General features: G+C 43.0%; 1 protein-coding gene across 2 annotated transcripts in view; it reads left to right on the top strand.

Moving 5' to 3' along the window:
- Nucleotides 1-18838, top strand: part of ITPRID1 (ITPR interacting domain containing 1) — a 65370-nt gene that overhangs the window by 10630 nt on the left and 35902 nt on the right. For both annotated transcript variants that reach the window (XM_082192758.1, XM_082192757.1), the window contains exons 2-8: nucleotides 125-299; nucleotides 998-1046; nucleotides 3766-3812; nucleotides 6623-6674; nucleotides 9019-9105; nucleotides 14310-14512; nucleotides 17955-18520. In XM_082192758.1, coding sequence (XP_082048884.1) covers nucleotides 146-299; nucleotides 998-1046; nucleotides 3766-3812; nucleotides 6623-6674; nucleotides 9019-9105; nucleotides 14310-14512; nucleotides 17955-18520 — 1158 coding nt within the window. In that variant the 5' untranslated portion in view covers nucleotides 125-145. The remainder of the gene's footprint in view (nucleotides 1-124; nucleotides 300-997; nucleotides 1047-3765; nucleotides 3813-6622; nucleotides 6675-9018; nucleotides 9106-14309; nucleotides 14513-17954; nucleotides 18521-18838) is intronic.

Below are 18838 nucleotides of genomic sequence, written 5' to 3'. Positions count from 1 at the left end.
CTTTTACCTACAGCTCTGATGCTCAACCAGATGTTCCTCTCCACAACTTCTTCAGCTTCATCCAGGGTTGTCAATCATTCATTCATTATATTAAACTGATCTTCATTCCATCTTTTTTTAAAAGACGTTTCATTTTTACACTGAGATGTTCTCAGAATCCCATCACCATGGAACCAATATTGACACTGAAAAGAAGAGAGGACTGCTTTCATCAACCCAAATGTCATGGACGCAACTAGGTGAAGATTTTCCAGCTCCAAAAGCTGTGGTAGACAAGCCTCTTTCTCCCCCACAACTTGGTAAGAGGTTCTATGAGGTGTTTTAAGATCTTAGTATCTAAAGGTTCCTTATCTTCCTCACTTGGGAGCCAATTTGGTATGGAATGAAAATCAGAAGCATTGTGGTGGCCATCCTATTCATATTTACGGTAGCTGGGAGTAAGTCCCACTGGACTATATGGGGCTTACTCTAAGTAGACATGTATTGACTTGTACTCCGTGTCACGTTGGTGGACTCCATGACATGATTCTTTCCCATACTCATGCTTTCCTAGTTTCTGGAAGGAGTGAGACTGCAGTGTGAAGGAACCTCCTTAGGGCCTGTAGATGTTCTCATTGTGCAGTGATGTTCTTATGCATTGTCTACAGATGAAACCTTCAGACTCATATTTCAAACAATACATAACAGTTATGCAGTAGATAGTTGTGTTGCTTTATTGGCAGGGTGGCGGGAATCAAACAGCCACAGTATGGCAATTGAGTTGTTTGGTCACATTCTAGCCAAATAAACATGAGAAGACACAGGTTCACATCCCCAGTATCTATGAAACTTTGTGGTTGGTCCTGGGCCAGATACAATCTGTTTGCCTAACTAACCTTGCAGATGTTGTGAGAATAAAATGGAGGGGAAGAAAAACATATATGCTGCTCTGAGCTCTTTTGAAGAAATCTGGGGTGGGTGAGAAAATAAGTAATATTCTGCTGTGTCTAATTTTTAGTGGACCACAAAGAAAAGAACCTTTGCAACTGGATGGACTCTGGTTTCTAGTAAGTATGAGCAGTCCTGAATAGCACGATCAATTTTTAAAAAAACTAATCCTTGCAATTGTATGGATAAAGTGTTTCAATATGAAAAGCCAATTGTACCTCTAATAATGAGATGGTTGGAGTGGATAAAAATCTCATTCATAAACACACACACACACAGAGAGAGAGAGAGAGAGAGAGAGAGAGAGAGAGAGAGAGAGAGGTTTGTTGTTTTTTTAAAAAAGGAAATACCTTGTCTCTCTTAAACAATAAGCTTCATAGGAAAATAATAATAATAGATAAAATAATAATAATATAATATAATTTATTATTATTATTATTATTATTATTATTATTATTTATACTCCACCCATCTGGGCGGCTTCCAACAAAATATTAAAATACAGTAATGCATCAAACATTAGAAGCTTCCCTAAACAGGGCAGCCTTCAGATGTCTTCTAAAAGTCTGGTAGTTGTTGTTCTCTTTGACATCTGGTTATAAACATATTGGTACTACAGTTGATCTCTATGCTGAATGCCTCTGTCAGATACATTGAGTTAAAGGAGGCTTTTCTGTGTAAATGAAGGATACATGGATACGTTCTATGTAGATGAAGAAACATGGATATTTTCCAAACATAAGCATTTCATTTCCATCTACACACTTTAGTCCACGCACCCAGATTACTTCTCCCAATAGCTTCATTTATGGACACAGGGGACCAAATAGGATTCTGAAACACCCCACAGACCAAAGTCCATAGAATGGGACATAAGTCCTTCAGCATTCCTCAACACAAGTTATCCACCAATGTGGCCAAGGCCAGTTCTGTCCCCAAGCCACATCAGATATCAGACAGAAATGCCCCCCAGAAAGCAGTATAATCCCCCAAACACCACCTTGTCCACTACCTTACCCAAGGGTGGAACATAAAATACTGGCCAATAGTAGTCCATAATGAGAGGATCCACATTTGTTTTCTGTTTTCTTAACAAGAGTCTTACGGCAGACTCTCGTTTCCATCACCCAAATTGCTTGAAATCCCCCCATTTTGCTGATTGTCGGTGGGATAACAACATGAGGAAGCATCTTGGCTCAACCTCATGAGAGAAAGACTCTCAGAAACAGTTCACCAGGGCAGTAGTCTAGTTGTATGGATGGGTTTCTGCCCCAACACCCTGGATCTGTTCCCAGACAGCTGCCACCTGTCTGCTTTCTAACAACCAATCCAGGAGTGCTACTACCTTTTCATCTCCTCCCCCTTAGTCTCCACGTGACTTTTGTTGCATTCAGCAGGGAGCACCTCTTATTGATTCAAGCTCCTCCTAGTGCGAATCTCCATGCCTTCTGTGCTTCCAGTCCCCATGGACGCCAGCCAGCACTGCACTGGGGGGGGGGGGGACAACGACATGTTTTATTCATCCTGGTCAATGAATCAGAAAGAACTTTTCAAAAACTACCCTTACCATAGTTCATAGGAACAGGAGCATCTTAGAATGCGGAAGCAGGTTAAAAGCACCTTTCAACGTTGACCTTGAATGCTGTTTTAACTCCTACCACCTTAGCAGCTAAAGAAGGGAAGGGCAGGGCATTGGTGGAAATTATGGCTGCCCTGAATCTTTCTGAGCTAAAAGGGTTTATATGCTACTCATAATAAATTAGGGATTTCTGAAAGGAGGGAGTTTCCCAAGAGCGCACAAATTTCCTAAGTAACCTGTATCCCTAATAACCAGCAGCCTTTATTTTTAATGAAACTTTTATTGGCATGTTGTCTTAATATATGGTTACTAGACGTCCCTGTTTCCCGGGGACAGTCCCTGGATTTACAAATTTGTCCCTGGACAAAATCCGTCCCCGGATTTCATTTAATGTCCCCGGATTTATATTTTAAGTGTTGTAGATTTATTAGTAGGGGAAGAATGTTGTGTGATTGGTTGAATGGCACAAGACAGATCATATGGGGACTTCCGGTGAGGCAAAATGGCGGGCACCATGGCAGCGAGCAGCTCCTGAAGCCAAACAGAGCCAACTGCGCTACCAAGCTGGCTCCGGGCTGCTGACTGCCACTGCTGCTGCCACTGCTGAAGGAGAACTGGGGGAACCGCTGACACCCCCCCCCCCACCTACCTACCCCTGGTATCCAAATCAAGCTGGGAGTGACAGCACCCAGCCAACTGCCCAGGGGTGCCCCAGGGTCAGGAATACCCTGAAGCTGATGCAGGGAGAAGGAGGAGAAGAGAAGGAGAAGGAAGAGAGAGAAAGAGGAAGGAGAAAAAAGGGGAGCCACTGAGAAGGAGAGATAGGAGAGCACCAGGAGGGCAAGGACACCAAGAGAGCAGGCTGGGGCCCAGAGGAAGGCTGCGCAACAGAGGAGACCACAGAAGAGATTACTTCTTAAAATAATAATAATAATAATAATAATAATAATAATAATAATAATAACTTTTTTCTCTTTTCAAAAAAAAGTGTCCCTGGATTCTTTGAAGAAAATCTGGTAACTTCCTGGATTAATGGTCATCCAGGAACTAGGATTATATAAAAAAAGTTAAACTAGCAAGCAGAATAATATAGAGAAACTACATCAGACTGGCAAACTTCCTAAGCAGTCACAAAGAATCTCTTCTGTTAGAAAGGATCCTTGCCACATCTGTTTTGTAAATAAGTGGATCAGAGTTCTGGATATTTAATCCTCCCTCTTGAACGGCAACAACCAGTTTCCCCACCTTTCTTTTAACAGCTTATCTGAAAGCGAAGATCTGCAAGAAAGCCAAGGCAAAGCAGCGGGTAAGGCAACACTTGGACTTTATTTGACAATAATGTGGTACAGGAAGGGTGCCTAAAGTAGGTCATTAGAAATCCTTCGTGAAACATTGCACCATTCATTTAATCATGATTCAGAGCAAACATTTGCTTAATCAGACAAACACTGACTCTTTAGAATTACATGTAGAAAGAGCAGAGGCCAAAGCCATGAGGCAAATCTGAGTAAACAAAGACAGTGCATTACATCAATGACTTGCTAACTACTTTTCTGTCCCATTTCTAACTGAGCTCACAATGTTTTCAAACTATTTCTTTCACATTCCATGTTCCTTTTTCTGCTGTTTTTGAGTTTTGGATCCTGCCTTACACTGTACCACTTTTAAACTGCAAATTGATAACCGCAGATACAATGAACTTCATGTCAGTGAAAAAGTGTTCAGTAATTCAAGTTGCTAGTCACGTTGTGTTTTTTCACAGTAACGTTGTCACTATATTCATATACTGAACTGTTTTATAGAGTTATTACTTCAGATCCAATGTATCACCCGAAGTGCTTAAACAGCCAGATGTAGTCACACTCAGCTTCTGTAATTCTGTCCGAAAATCAACTTATTCAGCTTCAGGGATTCCAGCTGTAAAGTTGCATGGTCTGGAATACATTTACAACGCTCCACATGTCATCCAGTGCAAGAAGTTTCAGGGCGTGTGGTCTGGAATTTGGTTTTGTAGAACCAAAATAACTGTTTCAACTAGGCTGGATCTAATCTGGAGGTTGCAAGGGCCAATGCAGCATGGGATCTTGGTGGACTGATGGCTGGTGCTATTCCTGAAAATATATCAGTCATCTGCTGCAAACCTAGTAGAATGTGTTTCAATGGCCAGACTTTCTTTTTTAAATGCCCAACCCTTTACATGCTGTGTTTTTCTCTCTATAAGACGCACCAGACCATAAGACGCACCTAGTTTTTGGAGGAGGAAAACAAGAAAAAAAATATTCTGAATCTCAGAAGCCAGAACAACAAGAGGGATCGCTGTGCAGCAAAAGCAGCGATCCCTCTTGCTGTTCTAGCTTCTGTGATAGCTGCGCAGCCTGCACTCACTCCATAAGACACACAGACATTTCCCCTTACTTTTTAGGAGGGAAAAAGTGAGTCTTATAGAGCAAAAAATACAGTAATTGGCTGACCCTACCATTAGGCAGAGTGAAGCAGCCACCTTGAGCAACCTGCTTTTAGGTGCCATGAAAGGTCAGCACTTTGTTATTTCAATTATTATGCTTGCATTTTCACTGCCATGGAGGGGAAGAGGTGTCTGTGGGAATTTCTGCCTCTGGCACCAAAATAATTTAGCTAGCCATGGGTACTATTCACTTTACTTGGAGGATTGGACATCTTTTGCTCTTGTGCTTCCGGAAGCAAAATACATTGGGCTGGCCCTATCCCAAAGAATTCTGGGAACTGTAGTTTGTTAAGAGTGCTAAGAATTGTTGCTGTGCGAGGGGGCAACTACAGTTCCCAGAATTCCTTGGGGGAAGCCATGTGCTTTCAATGTGCTTTGAATGTACTTTAAATGTATGGACCTTCCCAAAAATATTGGATGAAAATCTTCTTAGAATCATTGTATTGTATAGCTGGAAGTGACCCTGAGAATCATTCTAGACCAGTGATGGCCAAACTTGGCCCTCCAGCTGTTTTTGGACTGCAACTCTCATCATCCCTAGCTAACAGGACCAGTGGTCAGGGATGATGAGCACTGTAGTCCCAAAACAGCTGGAGGGCCAAGTTTGGCCATCACTGTCCTAGACCAACCCTCTGCAATGCAGGAATCTCAGCTACATCACACATGACAGATGGCCCTCCAATCTCTGCTTAAAAACCTCCAAGGAGGGAGAGTCCACAACCTCCAGAGGGAGACTGTTCCACTGTTAAACAGCTTTTACTGTCTTCCTGATGTTTAGCTGCAATCTCCTTTCTTGTAACTTGACTCCATTGGTTCGAATCCTACCCTCCAGTGTAGGAGAAAACAAGCTTGCTCCATCTTCCATGTGACGGCCCTTAAGATAGTTGAAGCTGGCCATCATATCTCCTCTCAGTTCCTTCTTTTCCAGGTTGAACATACCCAACTCCCTCAACAGTTCCTCATCAGGCTTGGTTGCCCTCCCCTGCATATGTTCCCGCTTGTCAATATCCATCTTTAATTGTGGTGCTCAGAACTGGACACAGTGCTCCAGGTGGGGTCTGACCAATGCAGAACAGAGTGGTACTATTACCTCCATTGACTTGGAAAAAGAAGAAGAGTTTGGATTTGATATCCCCCTTTATCACTACCCTAAGGAGTCTCAAAGCGGCTAACATTCTCCTCTCCCTTCCTCACAACAAACACTCTGTGAGGTGAGTGGGGCTGAGAGACTTCACAGAAGTGTGACTGGCCCAAGGTCACCCAGCAGCTGCATGTGGAGGAGCGGAGACGCGAACCCGGTTCCCCAGATTACGAGTCTACCACTCTTAACCACTACACCACACTGGCTCTATACATTGGTTGATGCAGCCTAGAATAGCATTAGCTAGTCTTCATATTACAATACTGTTGTTTCCCATTTTATTTGTGGCAATGCATACTACCAACACACAAAAATATTTGCAGCAGAAAAAGACATTTCCCATATCTCAGTTTTTTTGTTTCTATGAATGAATAACTTTTGTCATCCCTTTATCTCCTTTGCAAAAAAAATCACACCTGGTCATGCAGTGAAGTTCAAATCTTGATTTTAAAAATCCTGCCTGTTGGATTTAAGGAAAAATTAAATATCAATGAATTCTGTTTCTTTGCAGCTCTTTCACCTCCCTCGGGAATGGCCCAAATGACCGTGCAAAATTACATGCGGTAGGTTCATGTATGGTGTTTGGGTGCATGTTGTAAGCTATTCACTTCTACACTTCAAAATTCAGTGAAGGCAGTGCAATTAATTGTGAAGGGAAGCTTTCGATGTCTGAACTGTAGGGTGGCAGGAAGAATATTTGTTAGCTTAATGATGACATCTACATTTTCCTAGTATTAAGCTAAATGTGATATGTATAATTAGCCAGAATTGTATGTGGGTGTAAATGTGAAATATTCACGCTAAAATATGGAGCAATCTTTCATGCTAACACAAGCTAGTAACAAGGAGGGGAAGAGGCTTCTTCACTCTGATGCATAGATCTCTCCAACGGGATGTGAGTAAAAACATCCCATTGTGCAATGGTCACATGAGGGAACAGTCTGACGAACCTGGCTGTACACATAGACAGCTGGCAGCCCTTTCTCTAATTGTAGTAGAAAAAAGACAGTCACGGAAACTGAAAACTACACAAAACAAATGAAATACCGTGAAAATCCCTGAAACGAGAAGTAATCGGCTAGAAATATTATCTTATAGAATTAAACTAAATAACAAAAATCACAAAGTTTAAGGGAAAAAATTAGAACAACCTAGAATTGAACAAAGCCTTAATGGGATGCCGGCTACAAACCTCGTTTCACTGAACCATTCAGTTTCCTCAGAAGGAAATAGAGAAATCATAAACCTTAAATGATTTTAAACAAACTCGAGAACAGGACTGAAACGCTCCCCTGAGTTTACAAAAAAAGTTTGAAAACCTCAATAGCGAGTTTAAGACACAGCCCTATCTAAAGCAAGCCAAGCAGTTGTGATAAGGAGTTGAGGACTCGGCTGTGAAAACTCTAGTATTGCCCTTACAAAAAGTTTTTTAAAAACCTACATAGTACAAATTCAAAAAACGGAATACTAAGATAAGCTGTTTTAGATTTTAAACAAACTCAGCTACCTTGTCCCGTCCCCTCGGTAACTGACAGTGACATGTGCCATTGGGAAGCCAGGTCAGCAACACACACGGTCTGTGCCACGCTGCTACTGCTTCCAGGGACTTCTCTGTGGCAGCCCCCAAATTGTGGAACTCCTTTACAGCGGTGCCCCTGGCCCCATCATTATTCAGCTTCTACCAAATGCTGAAGACAAACCTCTTTTCCCTTTGACAGTTAAGGTAGTTTTGTGGGACCCACCTGTGCCTTTTTGTTTAACCTATACAGTACTAGTTTTGCTTGGGGTTTTTCTTTGTTTTATAATGGTGTAAACCGTTTTACCTGTTTTGAATTGTATGGCTGTATGGTAAAGGGCTGCTTTAAAAGATTCTATAAACAGACAAAACAAAACAAAGCAGGGAAATGCAGGTAGCCAAGGTCTTACTACCGTATTTTTCACCCTATAGGACGCACCGTCCCATAAGGCGCACCTAGTTTTTTTGGGGGGGGAAATAAAGGGGAAAAAAATATTTTCCCCCCAGGCCCGAGCTTCCCCCGACCCCAGCCCCCAAACAGGCAGCTCTCTGCAAGCCGTGGGAGCCCAGCGCTGGCTCCCGCTGCTTGCGGAGAGGTCCGCGAAGCCTGGATGCGCTGAGCTCAGCGCACGCAGGCTTCAGCATGCAGGCAACTCTCCGCAAGCAGCGGGAGCCCAGTGCTGGGCTCCCGCTGCTCGCGGAGAGGTGCGCGAAGCCTGCATTCGCCCCATAGGACGCACACACATTTCCCCTTCATTTTTGGAGGGGGAAAAGTGCGTCCTATAGGGCGAAAAATACGGTAATTCCTTTATCTCTTTTATGAATTACATTTTATATATGTTTCCAGGTGATCTAGAAAAACGGACCTCTGGGATAGAGGGCATTTGAGGTGGGGGTTGAGGAGATTGCAGCTCATGCTTTTGTAATCCATTGCCGAAAGCAAACTAGTTAACAAGTCGCAGCTAGAAATCTTGACAAAATAAAGATACGAGGGTGTTCCTTCTGGTATTGCTCATTGCATGTTACAGAGATAGAGCTTTATTAAAAGCAGTTATATCTTTCTAGAAAGTAGGTGGTTAGAGAACGTGTGCTCCCCAAAGACTTCCAAAGCTACGCCATCTGTCAAAAGCAAAGAAGCTCTGCCACCTTTATAATTAGCATTTACTGGTACCTAACACCTACATTCTAACACCTCCTGTAACATACTGTTCCTGAGAACAAATGTGTTTGCCACAGTATCATACATGCTCTTCTCCTGAAGAGCTCCGGCAAAGTAACATTTTGAACTAAAAGAAAGATGCAAATGTTTACTCCAGAAAGAAATTATAATGACATCCCAGAGGACCTTGAGTGTAAACAAATTTCATTGTTGCTTTCTCCCGCTACTATAGATCCCTGCATCAGTTTTCAGAAATGCCGGTCCTTTCACGATGGAATAGTGCTGGCTCATCCCATTCTCTTCCCAGTGCCCCCAAAAGGTCAGCATCAACCAGATTTCAATGTTTGCGGCTTTCACGGTGCACGGCGCACGCCTCAAATTCGGCTATGCGGGACGGGAAGTTTTTTCTGGTGCTTTGTTTTTCTGCGGAAAATTTTCTGTTTCACAAGTTCATTAGTAGCAACGAACGGCTGCCAATTGCAAATAAATATTGGGCATACTTGGCAGTTTTGAAGTGTTTGGCTTTGTTTACTCAATCCGAGTAAAATAAACATGCTAAATTACATCACTCTCAAGGGCAGCAGAAAATGTTCTGATGCAAACTGGAAAAAATTCTGATGCAAATTGCCCTCCTTTCCAACTCAGAATTTCCCAGAAAGCCCACATTGGTGCTCAAAGAAAATGTTTGTTTGTTTGTTTGTTTGTTAATTTCATCTAATTTACACGCCGCTTGATTGTAAAAACAAGATAAAAGGTAAAGGGAACCCTGACCATTAGGTCCAGTCATGGCCGACTCTGGGGTTGCAGCGCTCATCTTACTTTATTGTCCGAGGGAGCCGGCATACAGCTTCCGGGTCATGTGGTCAGCATGACTAAGCTGCTTCTGGCGAGCCAGAGCAGCGCACGGAAACGCTGTTTACCTTCCTGCCGGAGTGGTACCTATTTATCTACTTGCACTTTGACGTGCTTTTGAACTGCTAGGTTGGCAGGAGCAGGGACCGAGCAACGGGAGCTCACCCCGTCGCGGGGATTCGAATCACCGACCTTCTGATCGGCAAGTCCTAGGCTCTGTGGTTTAACCCACAGTGCCACCCAGACCCACCCAAAAACGGAAAGTGGTTGGACCTAAATAGATATGCACGTTTGGTAGATGATGCAGAAGCCATCCCCATGGCCCATTCCAGACGTGTGTGCGTGTGTGCAATTCAAGTGTTTCATCATCCAGCATCAGTGTGCTCTGCCATGGTAACTGACAGCAGTCAAAGCTAGTGAGGATGTGTGGCTGAGCATTTTCCTTTTCAGTGGCTTCACAGCACATGCCAGATTCTCATGGCTCAGTTGCCCCCAAAATCCTCTGAGCTTCAGACCCTGGTTTAGTTATGATTCACAATGTTCAGAATGTTCTCTGGTTCTCTCCAGGAACAAATTTTTAAATAGGTAAAAAAAGGTAATGGTAAAGGTTAAGTCCAGTCAAAGCTGACTCTGGTGTTGCCGCGCTCATCTTGCTTTCAGGCCGAGGGAGCCAACGTTTGTCCACAGACGGCTTTCCGGGTCATGTGGCCAGCATGACTAAACTGCTTCTGGTGCAACAGAACACCGTGAAGGAAACCAGAGCGCACGGAAATGCCACTTACCTTCCCGCCAGAGCGGTACCTATTTATCTACTTGCACTAGTGTGCTTTCAAACTGCTAGGTTGGCAGGAGCTGGGACAGAGCAACCGGAACTCACCCCCTTGCAGGGGTTCGAACCGCTGACCTTCTGATCCGCAAGCCCAAGAGGCTCATGGTTTAGACCACCCGCATCCCTCAACTTAAATACAAGGGGAGCGGACCACCATAGACCTGAAGGTTCTCCTGGATGCATTCCAATTTGAGCTAGAGAAAAATTAAAGCCCTCTTTCCCTGCCACCCATCTCCAAACCCTACCCTCGTCCGAGCCACTTTCCTTTCCTCCTGCCTCAGCAGAATGGAGAAAGGGGTATTTTTCTCTCCTCCACTACTGTTGGCACTTAGCACCCTGCTGAGGCTACATGCAAGATGCCAGAAAGTGTCATTTCCCCAAGTATTACAGCTGCACTGAAACTATATATCCCAGCAGTCCTGGTGCCTGCTCACAGCTGTAGTAGTATGCCGGGTGCCAGAGAAGGGCATGGCAGTGACAGAGACCTCCCTCCCTTTCTCTGTTCTACTGCTGTTGTTGCAGTAGATTGAGGTCCAGCGCCAAGGGCCTTCCAGCGGTTCCCTCTCTGTGAGAAGTGAGGTTGCAGGGAACCAGGCAGAGGGCCTTCTCGGTAGTGGCGCCTGCCCTGTGGAACGCCCTCCCAGCAGATGTCAAGGCAATAAACAACTATTTTACTTTTAAAAGACAACTGTTTAGGGACGTTTTTAATGTCTGACGCTGTATTGTTTTTAATATTTGGTTGGAAGCCGCCCAGAGTGGCTGGGAAAACCCAGTCAGATGGATGGGGTATAAATAAATTATTATTATTATTATTATTATTATTATTATTATTAGCCAGTAAACAAGTTGGGAGAAGGGATGAGATTAGGCAGGAGGGAGGCAAGTAGATGGGCGAGAGGAAAGGATCTGAACTCTCACCAGGCAACGTTGAGAGAGATATCCCAGTCACATAACTAGGGATGCAACAGGGCCTGATGTGGTTTGACCAATTCCAACTGAAGATGAGGTTGAGTTGATCACCAATCCAGAAAATTGGATTGAGTTGCATGAAAGAGAAGGAGCCAAAGGGCCCTTTGGATGCCTTCCGTCTTAATAGGAGAAGTCTCTCCCACTCTGAAATCATTATCCAAATCACATTAGTTCCAAATTATACAGCCGAATTTTAAATTTTGTTGGGGTACCCATACATCAAGCTCCGGACGAGTCCAAGCATCACTTATATTGCTGCATTAATTAAACAGTTCTATCCAGTTCAATCCAGATAGTCCTTTATTACTTTCTTCATCTTCTTGTTGTTATCGTATATTCCTTTCTTTGCGATCTCTGATAATTTTCACAAGCAGATTGGAAACAGACATGCTCCGTGTGGGTTTTGTACTCTCCAAAGATCATATCGCTCAGGGACAGCCGCTGTTCTTCGCTTCCATAAAAAAAAAAAAAATATTCGGTCTGTCCTTTACTTTTCTCAGACTTGCCCAGTATATCAGGAGGCTCTGTCAGGTCAAAATTAAATTCCAGCAATCCTTCTCATTCCAGTGGTCCTGATTCTCCTCCCCCTGTCCTTCTTTCTCCGGCAAGCCTGTCTTGGCGAGACACCATTTTTTGACTGCGTCATAGAATTTTCCTCCGTTCTCATTGTTTACCAATCCTTTCTTTAGCTATATTCCATCCCACACAGTTCTTAACTTTCTGCTTGTGATTAGTAAAACACAACGATCTTGTTTCTTTCTGGGGTGAAGGGTTATTAATATCACATAGTACAAAGAAAAAAGGTTTTTTCCTCCACCTCCTTCATTCCAAACATACAGTCTCTTAATGGTGATTCATCAGAAGATTTACTTATCCGTCCATCACTCCCGGTCACAGATATCCATTAATCAGCAGTCTTATCTCTTGAGCGTTACTTGATGTATGTGCTTCAGCTTCATTCCAATTGTATGTTTCCAATTATAATTCTGAGCTGAAGCTAACCAGCATGCGCTGATTGGAATCGGCGTCAGGAAGAGCTGACCGCATCGAGGGCTCGTGCCAAGTGACCGGCACCCCCAGACCTCGTATCTGGGGGTGCATTGTGGACACCGCTGGCAAGGCAGCCCCCCATCTCCTTGGGGGGGGGTAGGAAGACTGCATACATCCCATAGCAGCCTCTTAATTACCTCGTATGGGTCAGAGAGATGTTATTGTCGGCCATCTTCCAATGCGCCACCTGGTGACCCCCCCTGTGTTGAGATTTCCATTCCACCTTAAGGAACAGATGTGTATCACATGTCTGTTTACATTCCAGCACAGTATGCTAGGAACTTCTGTTGTGTATAGCTTTTGCTCTGCCCATTCTCTCTGAGATGACATGAGAGAGAGACATGTTTCTTTGTCCTGATTTATGATTAATAAATCTGTAGTTGTAGTATGCTTCCACAAGCCTCACGCCTATTCGGTGTGCGCAGTTCTCTCGCTGATAGAGTGCCCTGGCTTTGAAGCCCGGGTCGCTGATTTACGTCGGAGCATGGGCCGATGGAAGGAGACGGCACAGCTGGGGTTTGCCAGCTGGCCTCCCGGCCCTCTGCATGTCAGCCCATGTGTTAGTTTTCTCTGTGTGGTTAGAAGCCGAATTCTGTGGAGGGTTTGGCTCATGCACTGGCCATGAGGCAAAGTCTTCCTGGAGTTGTAGTTCCAGTGTCTTTGAGTGACCAGTATTAAACTGAAGGAGCTGCACACTGACCATTGTCTACATTACACCCATTGATTGACTGTGTTTCTAGTTTGATTAATTTCAGGGATGAAAACTTAATACATAATGAAACTCCAAAACATTCCTAGGAATCTTCATGACATGAAAGAGAGTTGTACTTAAGTGAGCGTTGGATGGGTGACAAGCAAAATTATTACCTGAAACTCTTGACATGAGTAATGATTATTGAAATGGACATGTGCATTGTTACCTGGCTTGAGTCATTGGGATGAGGTGAGCTATAAGCCCAAATAAATAAATAAATAAATGTAAACAAATTACTTTTGTAAAGCGTAGTTTATTTATCTGGGAACAAATTTAAAGTTTACAATGTCAATTTAGATTTGTTGGGTGGTAGCTTCTCATAGGCCATTTTGTACTTGTCTAGCTCAGAGATAATGGGACACGGGTGGTGCTGTGGTCTAAACCACAGAGCCTAGGGCTTGCCAATCAGAAGGTTGGCGGTTCGAATCCCTGCAACTGGGTGAGCTCCCATTGTTCAGTCCCAGCTCCTGCCAACCTAGCAGTTCGAAAGCACGTCAAAGTGCAAGTAGATAAATAGGTACCGCTCCGGCGGGAAGGTAAATGGCATTTCCGTGTGCTGCTCTGGTTCGCCAGAAGCGGCTTAGTCATCCTGGCCACATGACCTGGAAAAACTGCAGACAAACGCCGGCTCCCTCAGCCTGTAGACTGAGATGAGCGTGCAACCCCAGAGTCATCTGTGACTGGACCTAATGGTCGGGGTACCTTTACCTTTACCTAGTTCAGAGATAGCCAATGTCATTACATCCAGATTTTGTTGGGCTCCAACTCCCATCAGGCCAAACCAGCATGGCCAGTGGTCAGAGATGATGGTAGATGTAGTACAGCAACATCTGAAGAGTACCACATTGATCACTGCTCATCTAGCTCCACAATACAGACATGAGATAGGAAGAGGAAGAAGGAAGAATGATATCCAGTTAAATCGTGCTCAGAGCAGGTCCATTGAAATCAGCAGAGTTACGTACATTGATTTCACTGAGTATGATTCATTCTGGATATATTTTAGCTTAGTGAAATGAAATAACATATCAAGCCAGCAGCATAATTTATGTGGTTGTTTTCTCTATAGTGTCACTGAATGGTTAGATTTCTCAGAAAAAGATCCAGTTGAGATTCTGCTGGATTTGGGGTTTGGTACAGATGAGCCTGACATCTGCACTAAAATCCCTTCCCGGTTCATCAGTTGTGCTTCCATAGCTAAAGGAATCAACATCCGGGTCTTCATTGAAGCTCAAAGAAAACGAATGGATATAGAAAGCCCCAATTTATGTGGTAAGTAAATGAAAATAATAGATTTTCTTGTGGGGAGCGAGGAAAGGTTTTGGAGAGATGAGCTCATTCTCATGAGTAGAAAGTTTTGCTGAGGGGGGAAAGATCAGGAGAATAAATCTTATCATAACCATCAAACACTTTGAGAGGTTAGTCCAGTGGTCTATTCATTGAAATCAACTGAGGTATCTGCACTTAATAAATATGGCAAGGTATTTTTGGACAGCTTTGAGTGTCTCAAAGGGTTTTCATTATAGCAGCCTCTGATTCAGAATTGCTTTCTATGTAAGCCAATTCAATCAGACTATAGCAGAAAATAATACTCTGCTTTGATAATGAAAGGAGAATCTGACCCACTATATCTATACTGTATAGTATACTGAATTTGTAGTAGTTCCTGTGAGGTTTTGAACACTCATTGGCTGAGCTAGGATGGTGTCAAAAAATGTTCAATCAGAGAAAGAAGCTGTTAGAATGTTTGAAATCTAGTTTCCGTAAGAGAAGAAGAAGTTGTCAAGTATGGCTTGCGCTAATATGAAGTTCAATTTGTCAGGCTATTTAGTTTAGGGCCAAGTTGAAATGCAAGAATACAATCTAATGCTGGAGTTAAGAAGAATAGAAGATGGAGAATTCACTGCTTATCCTCCTTAAGAGGCCAATTACAATAGATTAACAAACACAACAGGTCAACAAATGTTACTTTAGCCATGTGGAAAATTTGCTTTTCTGTTACTAGCAAATTTGTATAGTAGCTGCTGTTTAAATGGCACAACCACTCAGACAAGGACTGATCGTGTGGGCCTTGACCAAAAGCTGAAGTGGTTGGGCTATTTACATGTTATCCCTTTCTACATAGGAACAGCTCTCAGAAGACCAACTCTTTGGTAGCTTCTAAAAAGGCTCTTTAATATGAGGTGCTTTGTTAGCTTTTAGTTTGTAGAATGTGTGTGGTAGGTAGGGATGGGGAGAAATTGTGGGAATGTTCTGGGGTGCAGGAGAGGATATATTGACTAATTATATCCTTATCCAACTTGTGCTAACAAGTTCCCAAAATATCAGCAGAGTTTATAGACATTCCCCTTTAAGTTTGCAATGGTAATGTGTGCACAGGTTCGCTAGAACCTCTATAATAATTACTCTGGTAATTTCCCCTTTTGTTCCCTCTTAAAATACAAGACACGACACAGTCTTTATAAAAGTATAAAAGAGTTTACTCACGTTCTGTTCACAATATGATCCCAGAAGGCAGACAGGCTTAAAAAGGTTCATTCATTCAGAATCTATCTTGTAGCAAGAGAGTCCTTATCTCCTCTCTTGGCTGGGAGCCAAGAGGGCATCTTTAGATGCTTCCTCATCGAAGGAAAATGGCAGAGAGAGAGAGATGGCTGCCTGCCCTGTGCTTTTGTCATTACCTGCACAGGTGAGGCCACACCTACCTCTGGTCACATGCGGAGGAAGTCCGTCCCCAGGAAGTTTACCTGCTTGCTGGACAGACATCCCTCCCCATGTTCTAACATGTACACTCTAGGAATGTTGTCATTGACTGCTCCTGTGTTTACATCCCACAGAAATTTGATTCAGTTCACGTTTAAAGGCAGATCTATCAAATCCATACTTTTGGAAATAAATGAGAACCAAAGCACAGCCTTTCTTCAAAATTCACACTTGCTCATATTTTGAGATACAGTTCACCAACCAAGCAATGTTTACCAAAAAATAAATAAATCATCTGTTAGGGAAAGGCATGCATTAAAATTAATATACAGAAATGCATTATATCAGGGGAAGTTGATTGAAAAGTGTATACAGTAGTCAAAGCTGCTTACAAACATGTGCTTATTCAGAGAAATATTCACTAAATGTTGATGAATTTTCATGAGGATTATGTGTGCGTGCAAAAAACCCACAAATTGCTGCAGAAATGTGGACAACTGAATTTAATATGGAAAAAAATTGAGAAACTGAAAGAACTGAAATCAGCAGATCCTTCCATCTTTGGGGCAGGTAAAAAAATCCGCCTTGGTGATGATAATATGACTTTGCCCATTTCTGATTATCAAAGAGCCCCTTTTTCTTTTATTCTAAATACCCTAAAATTGACACACAGGTTTAATATAAATGTGATAAGTGTTAAAGAAAACCTGGAGCATGTGCTTCAGGGTTTTATTGCTGAGTGAAGCATGGTTAATGAAAAGTCCAAGTCTCTGATTCACCTCTGCAAATACCCAGATTCGACTCAATTAATAGTTCCCTCCGAGATATCTTTATCATGGCAAAGGTTCTCTCCTGAGGCCATTTCCCTCGTTGCAATCCATAAATGGTTAGACCATGGGAGTCCTTTTAATAACAGCATGTTTCCCTCTCTCAGGGTTGCTGATGCATGTGTTCTAAGGTTACACATGATTAGGAATGAATGAATCTGCCAATTCTAGTTTCTTACAGTTCTTCATTTTTCCATTTTTAAGTTTAGTTCACTCCATTTCTACATCAGTCGACATTTTTAAGAAGTCTGCACACAAAAAATCATACGCATTTTATTCACAGTTTTCCTAATACGTGCAATTTCATAAGCCATTTATCCCAATCAAATGTATTCATTAATATATAACACATCATCATTAATTTATTTATTTCATATGCATTTTGGGACCCATTTTCCCTAAACACACATAGTTATTGTACACATTTTTGGGGTTGAGAACGGCACCACAAAATTCAAAGACGGGCAAATTTCAAAGGAATTTCAGTTCTGATTCATAAAATAGAGCTGCCAAATGTTTATAGACATATAACTACAGTGGTGCCTCGCAAGACGAAATTAATCCGTTCCACGAGTCTCTTCGTCTAGCGGTTTTTTCGTCTTGCGAAGCAACCCTATTAGCGGCTTAGCGGATTAGCGCTATTAGCAGTTTAGCGGCTATTAAAGGCTTAGCGGCTACTAAAGGCTTAGCGGCTATTAAAGGCTTAGCGGCTATTAAAGGCTTAGCGGCTATTAAAGGCTTAGCGGATTAGCGGCAAAAAGGCTATTAGCGGCTATTAAAGGCTTAGCGGCTTAGCGGCTAAAAGGCTATTAGCGGCTTAGCGGCTTAGAAAAAGGGGGGGAGCGGAAAAAAATCCGAACACTTGCAAGACGTTTTCGTCTTGCAAAGCAAGCCCATAGGGAAAATCGTCTTGGGAAGCAGCTCAAAAACGGAAAACCCTTTTGTCTAGCAGGTTTTCCGTCTTGCGAGGCATTCGTCTTGCGGGGCACCACTGTATGTACAATATTTGTTACAGCCACAGAGCTCTGCGGCAGCAACCACATTGCAGTATTAACAATACGATCTGAGAAATTTAGCGTTGTCTGTCTTCAGCTTGTTGTATGAAGCCTGGAAGCTTTCTAGGTTTGTTCTGCAATTAAACAAACAAATGCATAAGTTTTGTTTTCATCTGTCTCAAACGTCAGGACGTTTTCGGCAATTGGAAGTCCTGGATCATGTGACTAGCGCCTTTTCTTCTTTGCTGAATGACATCAACACCCTGCATCATAAGTCGGAAGAGACAACCGGAGAGGAGAATTGTGCTGTGGGCTCTCTGAAGCGGAATCTTGTGGTCACACAGGCAAAGAGGAGGAGAATCGGTCAGCTCCTGAGAAAAGTGTCCAGGCAGACAACAATGCATAGCCCTCAAGCGTACCGAAATGCTGGCACATGCCAGGCCAAAGAAGACAATTCTTCTGTTGATGTGGACCTGCACATGGCAATGCGGACTGGCTTGTCTGAAAACCCTGCCTTGGTTCCTCTGAAAGAAGAGCCGTTTCCAAGTGAGAAGGAGGCGAAGCCTCCACAATCCATAGCAAGTAAACCTTGGATGTTGCCTCACCTTCCAGTGAAACTGCCTCATCTTCCTTCCACCTCTGAGATGCTCATTAAAGACAGACCACGCAAAGAACCCAATATCCTTTTGACCCATACACTCAGGAGAGTGTCTAGCTTCAACTGCAAGACTTCAGATTCCTTTGAAATGGAGGAGGTAAGACAGATTGCTGTGTGTTGTGCATAGACAGGTGATGGAGGCACAGAGGAAAGCTGGTTTTAGTGTACATCTTATTTTAAAATAGTTTTACGCCACTTTCCAGTCAATGCTTGCCCAAAGTGGCTTATAGCAGTAAAAAAAATAAAGTAAACCATAGATCATTGTTAAAAATATATGGGTTAAACCACAGAGCCTAGGACTTGCCAATCAGAAGGTAGGCGGTTCGAATCCCCGCAACGAGGCAAGCTCCCATTGCTCGGTTCCTGCTCCTGCCAACCTAGTAGTTTGAAAGCACGTCAAAGTGCAAGTAGATAA

This window comes from Podarcis vaucheri, assembly GCF_965113315.1.
Source record: "Podarcis vaucheri genome assembly, chromosome: 12".
NCBI classification, from domain to species: domain Eukaryota; kingdom Metazoa; phylum Chordata; class Lepidosauria; order Squamata; family Lacertidae; genus Podarcis; species Podarcis vaucheri.
Note: the sequence above shows the minus strand (reverse complement) of the source record. Positions and strands in the feature narration are given on the sequence as shown.